The sequence below is a fragment of the Nothobranchius furzeri genome, chromosome 7 (assembly GCF_043380555.1).
Source record: "Nothobranchius furzeri strain GRZ-AD chromosome 7, NfurGRZ-RIMD1, whole genome shotgun sequence".
NCBI lineage: Eukaryota > Metazoa > Chordata > Actinopteri > Cyprinodontiformes > Nothobranchiidae > Nothobranchius > Nothobranchius furzeri.
In genome coordinates, this window is record NC_091747.1 from 68,973,812 (window position 1) to 68,986,454 (window position 12,643).

Below are 12,643 nucleotides of genomic sequence, written 5' to 3' on the forward strand. Positions count from 1 at the left end.
GTGCTTAAAAAACTGGATGCAGTCAGATCAGCCCTAGACCAACTACTAAGTCAGAAGGCAAAAACTGCAATATTTTATGCAAAGCATTGATTATTTGAATCAGGCAACAAACCTGGATGCTTACTTGCCCGACTTGCCCAGGGGAAAAAGGGCTCTTATGCAATACCCTCTCTAAAAGATAAGAAAGGTGTTTTACAATTGGAGACTAAATCTATCAGCAAAATAATGAAAGAGTTCTACAAGGACTTATATTCCCCTGAGTGTCAAAATACTGCAGACGTTAGGAAATTGTTTCTTGATAAAGTTAATCTCCCTATCAGGGGCGGTTCTAGGCCAAATTTTCCAGGGGGGCCACAGTGGGGCCAGTATTTTTTCATGGGGGCGCAAGGAAAAAAAAGGGAAAAATTTGTGCAATATCAAAATTCTTTTATCGTTGCCATATGACTAATTTTGTGCTTGTGCACAATTTTGCCAAAGGAAATTTATTGATGTCAGGAAAATAAACTGTATTGCTTGCCTTCGTCTCTCAGCGTCTTTTCCGTTAGTCGTCCTCAAGAATTTCTTTGGGTCCCATTTAAACTATTTTTAATCTTGTCATGTCTTGTCATGGGCCCCTGTTTAAAACCGCCAATGCTTCCTATACGATCAGAGGAAAGTCAATTAGATCTTTGCAGTCCTATTAGGGAGCAGGAGGTTTTAGATGCAATCAAATCCTTACAGAGTGGAAAAGCTCCAGGCCCTGATGGGTTTGGGACAGGGAAGACATGCCCCCCCCCCCCCCACCCCCACACACACACTTTTTCCAAAGTCAAGTTTTGACCCCTGCACGTTTTACCATCCAAAAACAATATTACACTATATTTCATAGACACTGGTTGAGCTCTAGGACCAAGCGGAAAACAACCGTTTGCGTTGAAGCCTGTTTCCCATTAGAACATACTGTAAAGACCCCCCGTGCCCCCCCCCCCACTTCTAAAGTGAAAATGACGTCCATGCCCTGAAGAGGAACCTCATTGTGGAATCTTGTATTTGCAATCTTGTTCCTGTTTTAGTTTTTGCTAAAGCACACCGCTGTAGGTAAGAGTTGAGCCATAGCTTGAACATTAATTCAAGAGCTTCTCTTTCTGACTTAGCTTCCTTCAAAATCAATGAAATTTTCCCAAGTGTTCTTGGCACATGCAGCTAGCAAATATGATGTTTTTGACAAATGCATGTTGTTGTGCATTTTTCTAAAAATATATATCTACACTATGTTCTGCTGGGATTTCACACATGAGGCTTGTCTCTGCTTGTTTTGTTTTTCTCTTCTTGTACGCATGTTGTTAGTGCAAAACACGGACATTTCTGTAATAAACAACAACTTAATATGTTGTAGCATTTCAACCTTTCAGCCTGATCTAAGATCTGAAATGGGAAAGTGTCATTAGCATGTACACCAGGGGTGTCAAACTCAAACTCACACGGGGCCGAAATGAAACTCTGGGACGGAGTCGAGGGCCAAACTTAATATTTTTTGAAAAAGTGACGGCAAATTTGCACATTTTCTTTATCAACATAAATGCAAATTTGAACCTTTAAATTAGGAAACAAACATATTTCTGCATTAACACTGAATGTGGAATAACCAAATTACACACGAGCAAGTCAGTTTTAAATAAAACACATCAGTGGTATTCATTACTTGTGGTATATTCAGCATTTTTTAAATCGATTCAGGATTTATGTTTTCTTGTTTATTCATTTTTCTTATTTTTTATTCTCCTTTTTTCTCCTGTAATACGTGTCATCGCTGCAGTGACGTCTAGCTTTCCCCACTGAGGAACAATAAAGGGATTTTCTATTCTATTCATCTATCTGCAGCCTTTCCACTTCCTGTTTACTGTAGGTTAAATCTTTTCTCACGGGCCAACAACAAAATAAAAATATCATTTTATCTTAAATGAAAATGCAACATCTCACCTGTTAACTTTCATGTTTTGGAGCAGAAAAAGAGCATAAAACCAACATATTTAAAGCTCAGTTTGCTCCACTGGTTTACTGTGATGCTCACCTGTTCCAGCCAGATACCTGCATCATGGGGTTGATCTGAGCTGAGGAGGAGACTCCTGTTGTTTTGTTCATCTTCATCATAATAACGACAACATTAGATGACAACAGGTGCTCACATAGGTTTGTGCTGATGAACATGTCTGAGCAGCTTGACCACGTTGTTGTGTGTCGGGGAGGAAACACAACCACAGAGTCATGCTGATATGAGCGTGTCGCTGCTCGCTGGAGTTATATTGGCTCGGTCTGGACGTTAGTTGGAAAACTTTCTCTTTCAGTCGTGAACACATTACTGAGCGGCTAGAATCTCCGTTTCTGGGCTTCAACGTCAGAAAATAGCTGAGTGAACTCGGCGCTGAGTGAGAGGAGTGTTTAGTTTGTCCGAGACAGCAGAGCTGCAGACACCGGCAGCAGGCGCTGGAAAAAACACAAAGGAGGGGGCGCGTCGGCTCAGCGCTGACGCCGCAAAGCATCATGGGAGTTGAAGTCTTTGCGGTAAAATCGTCCAGTGGGCCAGTTGTAATATATTTTTGATCATTATCTCGCGGGCCACATAAAAATGCTCCACGGGCCGCATCTGGCCCACGGGCCTTGTGTCTGACATATGTGATGCACACGATTGACATTTTAATAAATGGAGAAGTGCTATGGTTCAGTGAGACAGGTAACTGGATAGTCCACTAGTTGGTTTTGGACCGGGCCATGTGATTGGCTGAGGCTTTTAGACAAATGCGAGTGAACCACTTCCTTACTTTTTGTGTTTTAATTTAACCTCCATAGTATTTTTTATAAGTATGTTAGAATGTTGTTAAGAGGCTCGGCAAGCCAGTAAGCTAGCTTGTTTTAGAGATTTACAAATTGCAGCTTCCAGTGTGTCTGTGTGTGTGTGTGAATGTTTGAAAATACCTTGATCTTCATGATTTCCTGAATCGCAGAATCAAACTCAAAGGAGTTGTTGTAGTCCACTGTCATCACATGAGGTCTACCGATGTACTGCTCGGCATACGGGTGCTGAGAAAACACCTTCAGGAGACACAAACAACGCTGTTTGGTGAGAGTTTAAAACCATCTTATCTGGTCTAAAATGCTCTGAGTCGTTGGCAACCCTCGTAGCTTCTGAAAGTAAAACAACTGGACTTTCTTCCTTTCTCATAAATGTTTTGCTTCACATCCAGTCTTTTAAGATTCTCCTCTCCCTCTCTTGTTTTTGTTGTGCGTCTCTGTTTGTCCTGCCTGTCCACTCTGGTGTGTAAGCGAACGTGTTCTAACATGCCACAAACTTAATAAAGACTACTTTGCAACAGGAGGAATATCCCACATCCCTCTTGCTGCAGAGTAAAACTGAGCATGCAGGCATGCTATGGCGCCCAGATCAACCGTTCTGTATGCTTCAACTGCCAGGACAGGGCAGGTCAACAAAAAGATTCAAATGAAAAGTGCAAGTTTCCAACTGTAATAAGATAGGATGCAAGTGGACAGCGGTTTTATCCCTTTAGAAATGAAAATGCCCATAAGTGTCAGATAACCTCTAAAAGAGAGAACGAGGTGTATAGAAAGCAGGTTGGCTTTTTTGTCCCTGTATCAATCAATCAAATTTTATTTCTAAAGCGCTTTTCAAACAAAGTGTGATTCAAAGTGCTTTACAAAATGACCCCAGATTCCCATAACAGGTTAAAAACATTTACAAACTTATGCAAGCACACGCACACACAGACACAGACACAAGTAAAAATTATATTTGGCTGAGTCCAGATGAGCCAAGTAAGTTAACGCAAGGAAACACCATCAGAGGAGCCGTCTGCCCCGGCAGCATCAGGTCTTCCACACTAAGTCAGGGCGCTCAGTGGAGGGGGAGCATAGACCCCCACCCATAGAGCGCCCAGGAAGTTACAGTCGACCACCGCTCCCGGGGCAGAGGGCCCCCACAGAGGAAACACTGGATTAAAATGAGTAAAAATGTAATAAAAGAGCTAATATAAATGACAAAAATTAGAAAATAAGTAATACATAAAATGATATAGACAGTAAAATAATAATTTAATAATAAAACTGTGCTAAAATATAATTATATAGAGCATGCAAAGCAAGTAATAAAATATAATCATGTAAAATGAGAAATAAAACTGTAGAAAATATTTAGATAAAAGCGAACCTAAAAAGATGGGTCTTGAGTCTTGACTTAAAAACATTGTTAAAAAGATTGTTGATTGGGTCCTTTTCATGATTTTGATGGCTTGTGCTTTCAATTGAGAATTCAAAAAGTCTGTGGATGATGGTCAAAGTGAGTCAAGTTAAAGTAAAAAAAAAAAGAGCTTATTTCCCTACATGTTTGAGCAGAAGAACCTGAAAACAATTGTTAGTAAGTAAGTAAAAGTGTATTTATAAAGCGCCTTTCTCAGATATAAATCACAAAGCGCTGTACAACATGATAAAGATCAGGGCAAATACCTCTAACCAATAAAAACATCCGAAAAACAATAGCAGTGATAAACGTAGAAAATAAAATCATGAGTATAAACAAAGTGAAGGTGTGAACAAGAACAAAGCCATCTTTTAGAACATTTAGGGAGGGAACGCCTGGATGAAAAGGTGAGTTTTTAGATGATTTTTAAAGACCTCTACAGTGTTAGAGAGACGGAGATTTGAAGGTAGACTGTTCCAAAGTCTGGGGGCAATAGTCTGAAAGGCCCTGTCCCCTTTGGTTTTCAGTCTGGTTCGAGGAACAGCCAGGAGGTTTTCAGATGTGGGTCTAAGGTTCCGAGAGGTGGTGTGTGGGGATAAAAGCTCAGATAGGTAGCTTGGGGCCTGGTTGTTAAGAGCTCTATAGGTCAGGACTAAAACTTTAAACTGTATTCTATATTCTACCGGGAGCCAGTGGAGGGACTGTAGAACTGGAGTGATGTGAGCTCGTCTGCTGGATTTGGTTAGGAGTCTGGCTGCTGCATTTTGGATGGCTTGAAGGCGTGAGAGGGAGGTTCTGCTGAGACCAGTAAAAAGAGCGTTACAGTAGTCTAAGCGTGATGACACAAAGGCATGGATGATTTTTTCCAGATCTGCAGTAGAAACCAGTTTACGGACTTTTGAAATGTTTCTCAGTTGAAAGAAACAAGAGCGGGAGATGGTTTTGACGTGTGAGTCTAAACTTAAAGCTGGATCAAAAATAACTCCTAGGTTTCTAATTTTGGCCTTGGCTGATGGGCAAAAAGAGGCAATTTATCCAATTATTGTTAGACAAAATGATAAAAGGAACATGAACAGATTTGTGCCCGGGCCAAAGAAATCACCACAAAGAAAAAGGTCATACACTATAACAATAATAATAGTATTAATTAAATGAACTTTATCTACATAGCGCTAAGCGCTGCACAGCCTAACAAATAGAAAATAAACAGCACCCCAGTATAAATACAACAGCATCAGCTATAAGCAATAAAATCAGATAACATGAGAACAAGCTAAGGAGGAAACTAATAAAAATGCCTATAAAGCTTTAGTAAAAAGGTATGTTTAAAAATTTCTACCGACCATGCTGTAGCAGAGAATTCTAGAGCAACGGGGCACAAAAAGCAAACGCACGCCCATCCAATGTCATCCGCTTTATTTTTGGGATGCGTAAGAGCCCCGTGTCATGTGACCGCAGTGCCCTATAGAGCTCCGGGAGTTGACGTCACGTTTCCCAGCATGCAACAGTTCAAATCGAAACGGCGCCATATTGGCATGCAGAAGCCGGCAGCTGGACTATTTGTTATTGTCAGAAAACTCAATCAAACGGGAAATATGGTAGATTCCTGTTGTGCCCCAGGATGCAGAACAGACGCGGACGACATAAGGAATGAGCCATCTACAGGATTCCCCAAGATCCGGAACGCCACAAACGTTGGATCATTGTAATAAAGCGCGCTAGTGACCGGGTTAAAATGAAGCTGTGGGATCCAGAGAGTAAAGGTTTTGGCTTATGCAGCGACCGCTTCATATCAGGTACTTAAACCAACGTTTCCTCAACTGTGTATGGTATTTATTTTAAATGTTTTTATTATGATTCTTAGTGGGCTTCCTAAACTTATTTTGGCGTGGCTTTTTCTGTCTTATTACTCACAGCAACAAGTAAACGTCACGTAAAACGTTGCCTCGTGAGTTCTGCGTGCTGCCGTTTACGTGTTTTATGATCACAGCAATTAACCGGCTAAGCTGTATTTAATTTTTAAGCAATGGTTGATCAATTGTCAGATCACACATAAAAAGCACTTTGGATTGCTATTATCTGTCTCACCGAGACTACTTACGTGTAAATCTGTTATTTGTCCGTCCATCCATCCATTTTCATCCGCGTATCCGGAGTCGGGTTGCGGGGGCAGTAGCGTGACTTCCCTCTCCCCAGCCGCCGGAGCCAGCTCCTCCGGGTAAATCCCAAGGGGTTCCCCGGTCAGGTCCGGTGTTGTGCCGGTAAGAAGTCCGCTCCGACAGCTTCTGGCGTTTTTAAAAAGTATCCCAGGGGCACGGTAAGGGTCGGAGATGTTTAGTCTATTTAATTTCTGACTATATAAAACGATTTCTTCTGTTTTAAAGTGTGAAGTAAACTCCGACGAAGTAAAATCCAAGCGGATCCCGTTCATGTTCATGTTTACATCCGTGTTTGTTTACCTTTTTTGCATGCCAAAATGGCGTCCACTAACTGAGAGTCACCTGGGGTCCGGAGCTCTATGGAACATATGGGTCCAGAAGATAGGTGATGTAGGGTGGAGCCATGTTGTGAAGAGCCTTTGGGGAGGTCAACAGCAAGACCATAAAATCTGCTCAAGCAGGTCATGGAAACCAGCGTGTTCAATACAGGCGTGATGTGGTCGTACGTGTTTTTTCCTGCTAAGACACATGCTGCTGCATTTTGCATGAGTTGTAGTCAGCAAAAGCTCCTTAAGGGCAGATCAGATAAAAGAACGTTACAATAGTCAATTCTAGAAGAAACAAATGCACGCACCAAGACTCATCTGATAAAACTGACCACATTTTACCAATTCTCCTTTAGTAAAATAAAGCAATTTTCACAGTTTATTTCGAGCGAAGTTCGAATGTCAGGGTTGAGTCAAGCCACACTCCCAGATTCTTGAGCCTGTCAGCATTGTTTATAACCCTTTGATGCATGATGGTCGCTACAGTGGACAGCTAATCAAAATTGTTGTTTATTTATTTTTGCTATTAAGCACAGCTGTTGAAGACTTTATTGCATGTGAGCCCCTCCATTTGGACTTCAGTATGTCAAGCCAACATATTCCATGGGGCAGCAGTAGCTCAGGTGGTAGAGCGGGTTGACTCATGATTGGAGGGTCATGGGTTCGATTCCAGCTCCCGCCAGGGGTATCCTGCTGTTGTGTCCTTGGGCAAGACACTTCACCCAACTTGCCTGTGTTAGTGGTGGTCAGAGGGGCCGACGGCGCCAAATGGCAGCCTTGCCTCTGTCAGACCTCCCCAGGGCGGCTGTGGCTACAAGTAGCTTACCATCACTAGCAGTGTGTGAATGTGAGAGTGTGTGAAAGCATCTTTGGGTGTCTAGAAAAGCGCTATATAAGTTCTATGCATTATTATTATTATTATTATTATTATTATTATTATTATTATTATTATTATTATGTTCAGAATGCATGCTGTCCACTGAGGTGAACATGTAATAAACTACGTGTAAATTAAATGTTACAAAAAATATGTAAATATGAAATTTGTTTCATTCATACCTAAAGATGAATGAAACAAATTGTTTAAAAAATCATGGTTGAAGATTTCATAATTCATGCATCAAAGGGATAATGTAGTCTTAATATTCCATTGGGCCGCCTTCAGCGTTGTTACAACACACATTCGCTGTGGCGTTGTTTTGATAAGCTTCTGCAACATCACCAGATTCGTTTCCATCCAGTGTTGCAATAATGTTTCACCAAGATCCTGCACTGATGATGGTAGAGTCCAGAGGTGTGGACTCGAGTTACATGACTTGGACTCGAGTCAGACTTGACTTGATAAAAGCTATAAAGACTTAGGGCTTCACTCGGGCTTGAACGCCAATGACTTGCAACTTGAATCGACTTGCATCTGTTGACTTGATGATGACTTGAGCATATTTGAAATTTTAGCACAAAAGTGGCACGACACGGACAAAAATCATAAATCATTCTTGGTTCTGGGTGTGATCATGTACGGCAAAATGCAGAAGCTCTTGTTTATGATCAGTTTCAGTTGCAATTTCTGCTTGTTTGAGCAAATAAACGAAGCTTTAAGAAGCTTTATTTCTGGAATTTATTTATTACCTTTGTCATTAAATTGAAGTTGGACACATGACTTGATTATGACCTGAAAATTCAAAGGTAAGGACTTGGACAACCAAGTCCTAGTCGAGTCCAAAGTCAATGATGTGGACATCATTGACTTTGGACTCGACTTGGACTTGGTTGTCTTTGACTTGACTTGAAAGACTTGTGACTTACTTGTGACTTGCAAAGCAGTGACTTGGTCACACCTCTGGTCAGGGGCCAGATAGGATTTTCTAACTAGGGGACAAAGTTCCAATGTACCCTCCCCCAAACACACACACACACACACACACACACACACAGACACACACACACACACACACACACACACACACACACACACACACACACACACACACACACACACACACACACACACACACACACTATTGCAAGCGCCGTAACTAGAGCTCAGTCGGTTTGTGTAATTTCATCCAACGGTTTACGTAAAAACTAACTTTTATATACGTGTTTGAAGCCGTTATGCATCAAAGCTCTGCCTGATCAACACTATAAATGATAAATGATCCGCACTTGTATAGCGCCTCTCAGAGGAAGGACTCCAAAGCGCTTTACACTACAGTGTGTCATTCATCCATTCACACACACATTCACACACTGATGGTGATGAGCTACGATGTAGCCACAGCTGCCCTGGGGCGCACTGACAGAGGCGCCCCACTATTTAATTCAGTCATTTGTTATTCTCCCAATCAATTACTAATCAAAACATCATGCTTTATGCAAAACATTAAATGATTTTCAGCATACCGATCTTTAGAGAAAACATAAAAACCCTAAAAACTGCACATAAAATATATTTAAAAAATAAAATTGACTTATTACTTAGAGCAGTAGTTCCCAAATTTTTCAGCCTGACCAACAGATGTTCCTTCATATTTTTACGTTATTTAGAAATTTTCATTATATATGGAAAGTTTAAATTTATATATAAATATATAAATCTCTTTTTAAATTTTATATTTTACTTTTTTTATGATTATGTGACACACTTGACTTCCATATATAACGCATCAGCATCTGCTCCTTTTTACGACTTTATTTTTTTTACATTGTCGCTACATCCGTCACGTTTGCGGTGTTTTACCATAGCTCCTACATCCATCACGTCCCAGAGAAGGTTAAACCAACATCAAACCCAACGTTTGGAGCTCATAAACTCCATACACCTCTCGTGCAGCACCAGCTGTCTGATGCTGCAGCAGCGTCAACCTTCCCGGCTGGATGAGTGAATTTCTTCATCAGAGTCAATATTCTGCTTCATAATGAGAGTCAGTCATGACCAGACAAAGCGATCAGCCAACAAAGACCAGACCTGCCGGCAATTACACGTTTTATCTCATATTTGCGCTCTTCATGTTGCGCGCATCTCCTCCTCTCCCCGACTGGGAGCCTCTCGGCGGCGGGAGGCGATTTTCAAACTCTAAAAACTCCCAAACTTTGCTCAGCCTGAAGGTTCCACATCTCCACTATCTTCTGGTGTAAAGTAGTAACTTCATGAGGATCATATTTGTAGATGAGACTTGTTAAAGTCAGCAATGAGGCTTTGGCGTTTATAACGAGTAAGTCCAACACTGACAACAACACACTGAAACTAGAACCAACACGCATAAACCCACCTACTTACACTGTTGGTCTTTTTTAAATATCGTTGCTTGCCTTTTCGCTTCATCCTGCATCCTAGCTGCAACCACTTTGGCGCCTCTGGAGTCGGAGTTTGTTTACGTCATGCTGCATTCAGTGTAATTGGAAAAAGGAGCTTCAAGCGCTTAACCTCCGATTTTGTTTTCTTTCTGGCCTTTGTTGGGGGGGACAAATCGGGGTCGATCTGAATCTGGGGGGGACAGATCCCCCCGTCCCCCACCCTATCTGCGCGCCTGCCTCTGGTAGAGTCTGACCGCTGCACAAAGCCTTCTTCAGCACATCCCAAAGATTCATATTGGGGTTAAGGTCTGGACTCCGTGGTGGCCAATCCATGTGTGAAAATGATGTCTCATGCTCCCTGAACCACTCTTTCACTATTTGAGCCCGATGAATCCTAACATTGTCATCTTGGATTATGCCCATGCCATCAGGGAAGACGGAATAATCTGGTCATTCAGGATATTCAGGTAGTCAGCTGACCTCATTCTTGGAGCACATCCTGTTGCTGAACCTAGACCTGATCAACTGCAGCAAGCCCAGATCATAACACTGCCCCCACAGGCTTGAACAGCAGGCACTAGGCATGCTGGGTGCATCCCTTCATCTGTCTCTCTTCTTACCCTGATGCTCCATCATGCTGGACCAGGGTCCATCTGGACGCATCAGACCAGTTTTAATAACGGACAGTTCTTAACCCAGTTTTAGTCGTTTCTGCATCTCCTTAGATGTTTTACCTGCTTGATGCCAATGATCTGACCCTTCTCACACAGACTAACATATTTTTCATGACCACCAGATGTGTCTTTCCACCTGGTTGTTTAAGAAAGGAGAAGCAGTTCATTGCACTAGTTAGGGTTAAATTACTTGTTGCAGCTGTATCCAATAGGAGACTGGTACCTAACTGCTTAGGCCCTGTCCACACGTAGCCGGGGATCTGCCAAAACGTAGATATTTTTCTACGTTTTGGCCTGTCATCCACACAAAAACGGAGTTTTTTCAGACGAAAACGGATCTTTTTAAAAACTCCGGCCAAAGTGAAGATCTGCGTTTTCTCCGTTTTGGGTGTCTGCGTGTGGACGGACAAAACCGGAGTTTTAAGGTCCGCAACGTCACTTTACGCGACAAAGAAATGCTGACATCACGTGTGCGACCTGTGTTTACACTAGCCGACAGCATGGACGCCCTCAGAGCTGCGCTCGCTTTATCAATTGTCCAAGCGCTTTTTGCTCGTTTGTTTTTGCAAGCAGAATCACTGCTCCTTGTGGAAGACCACAGACGAGGGACGAGGTTAAGAACGGGGGAAGTACTGCCGCCTACAGGTCTGGCATGTCCTTAACAACGTATTTATCCGGGTACGTGTGGACAGAGTTTTTTTAAAACGAGGTGGTGTGGATGCAAGTTTTTGGAGGGGCGGATATTCGTTTTAAAAAAAAAAACCCGGCTACGTGTGGACTAGGCCTGAGTTAAATCCAGGTGGGGACTTTTTTTTTAGCTGGTAAAACTAGAGTTTACAGGCTTGCTGGTCTGCTTCTGGTCGAAAGGGAAAACAATATCAAACAAGAAAAAAGAAATAGAAAAAACATGGAGCTGCCCTTTTCTTTACCTACAAGGATTACCAAAGTAACCAATGCTGGAGTTCTTTGTTTGGTAAATATTTTAAATACATATTTTATTGTAAAATGAAAACATTTATCTAATTTCATACACAAAAACAATTTTTACATCTGACTGATAATATGAAAAATGAAACATAATGCTCTCACCTCTCGAGATGTGGGTTTGCCTCTAAAAAAATCATGGTTTAATGAGCTGTGGGGGGGCTGGAACTTTGGCTGCAGGAAAATACAACCATTAGCTATTGCCTCGAGTGGGGCTGGGCCTTCATATGGGAACCCGAAGCCAATAAAGAGCTGGGGAGGGGAAGAAAAAAATTGCATCAAGCTTTTAAAATGTATAGCTTATTTTAAAATATAATCAATAATGAAATGGATTTGTATTTCAAACATGTTTGAATTAAATCAGTTAACATACTCTTGTCTGTGAAAAATACAAGTCAGGATAATCCAGCGGATGATGTCTGCATGCAGCGATATGTGGGGGTACCTTGGCTTTGCGAAGCAGTTGCTGCAGCTCGTGTTGGGGCAGCAGACCATGGTTCTTTACAAATGGGGGCACCTCTGGAGGTCTCTGGGTCTCGTAGTACACGGTGCCATGGACCTCCATGTACCTGTGCAGGATCTCCATAAAGCTCTCCTTGCCCTGCTGGAAGATGAGCAGAAAAAGAAGGACTGGTCATATTTGGCTTGAGGGATAAAGACAGAGGGGTTCATGAAAGGAATGCCATAAAGAAGAAAAATAGAGTTTTTATCCAAGGAAAGTGTTCTGTTGTCGTTTATATTTTTGGAGAGCTGTCTAAGTGTGTCAGCAGCTTTTGTCTGTCTATATTTGATTCTCTTCATCGAGACACACTATTTACAGTGGATATGTAATGTAACATGTACATAAACAACATGTTAGAGTACATTTTTGCTTGTGTTTTGTCTAAGAAAACAATAGTTGTACAACCCATTACACTTTTTACAACCTGGGCTGCCACCTTACTGAGGTGGAGGGGTTTGAGTTTCCCAGTGATC

The 12,643-nt window shown here is 41.8% G+C and overlaps 1 protein-coding gene across 1 annotated transcript in view; it reads right to left on the reverse strand.

Annotated features, from left to right (window-relative positions):
• Positions 1 to 12,643, reverse strand: part of LOC107382438 (alpha-1,6-mannosylglycoprotein 6-beta-N-acetylglucosaminyltransferase B) — a 247,027-nt gene that overhangs the window by 12,614 nt on the left and 221,770 nt on the right. Inside the window, exons 13-15 of the mRNA XM_054751824.2 lie at positions 12,114 to 12,272; positions 11,774 to 11,920; positions 2,953 to 3,069 (exon numbers count right to left, since the gene is read on the reverse strand). Coding sequence (XP_054607799.2) covers positions 2,953 to 3,069; positions 11,774 to 11,920; positions 12,114 to 12,272 — 423 coding nt within the window. The remainder of the gene's footprint in view (positions 1 to 2,952; positions 3,070 to 11,773; positions 11,921 to 12,113; positions 12,273 to 12,643) is intronic.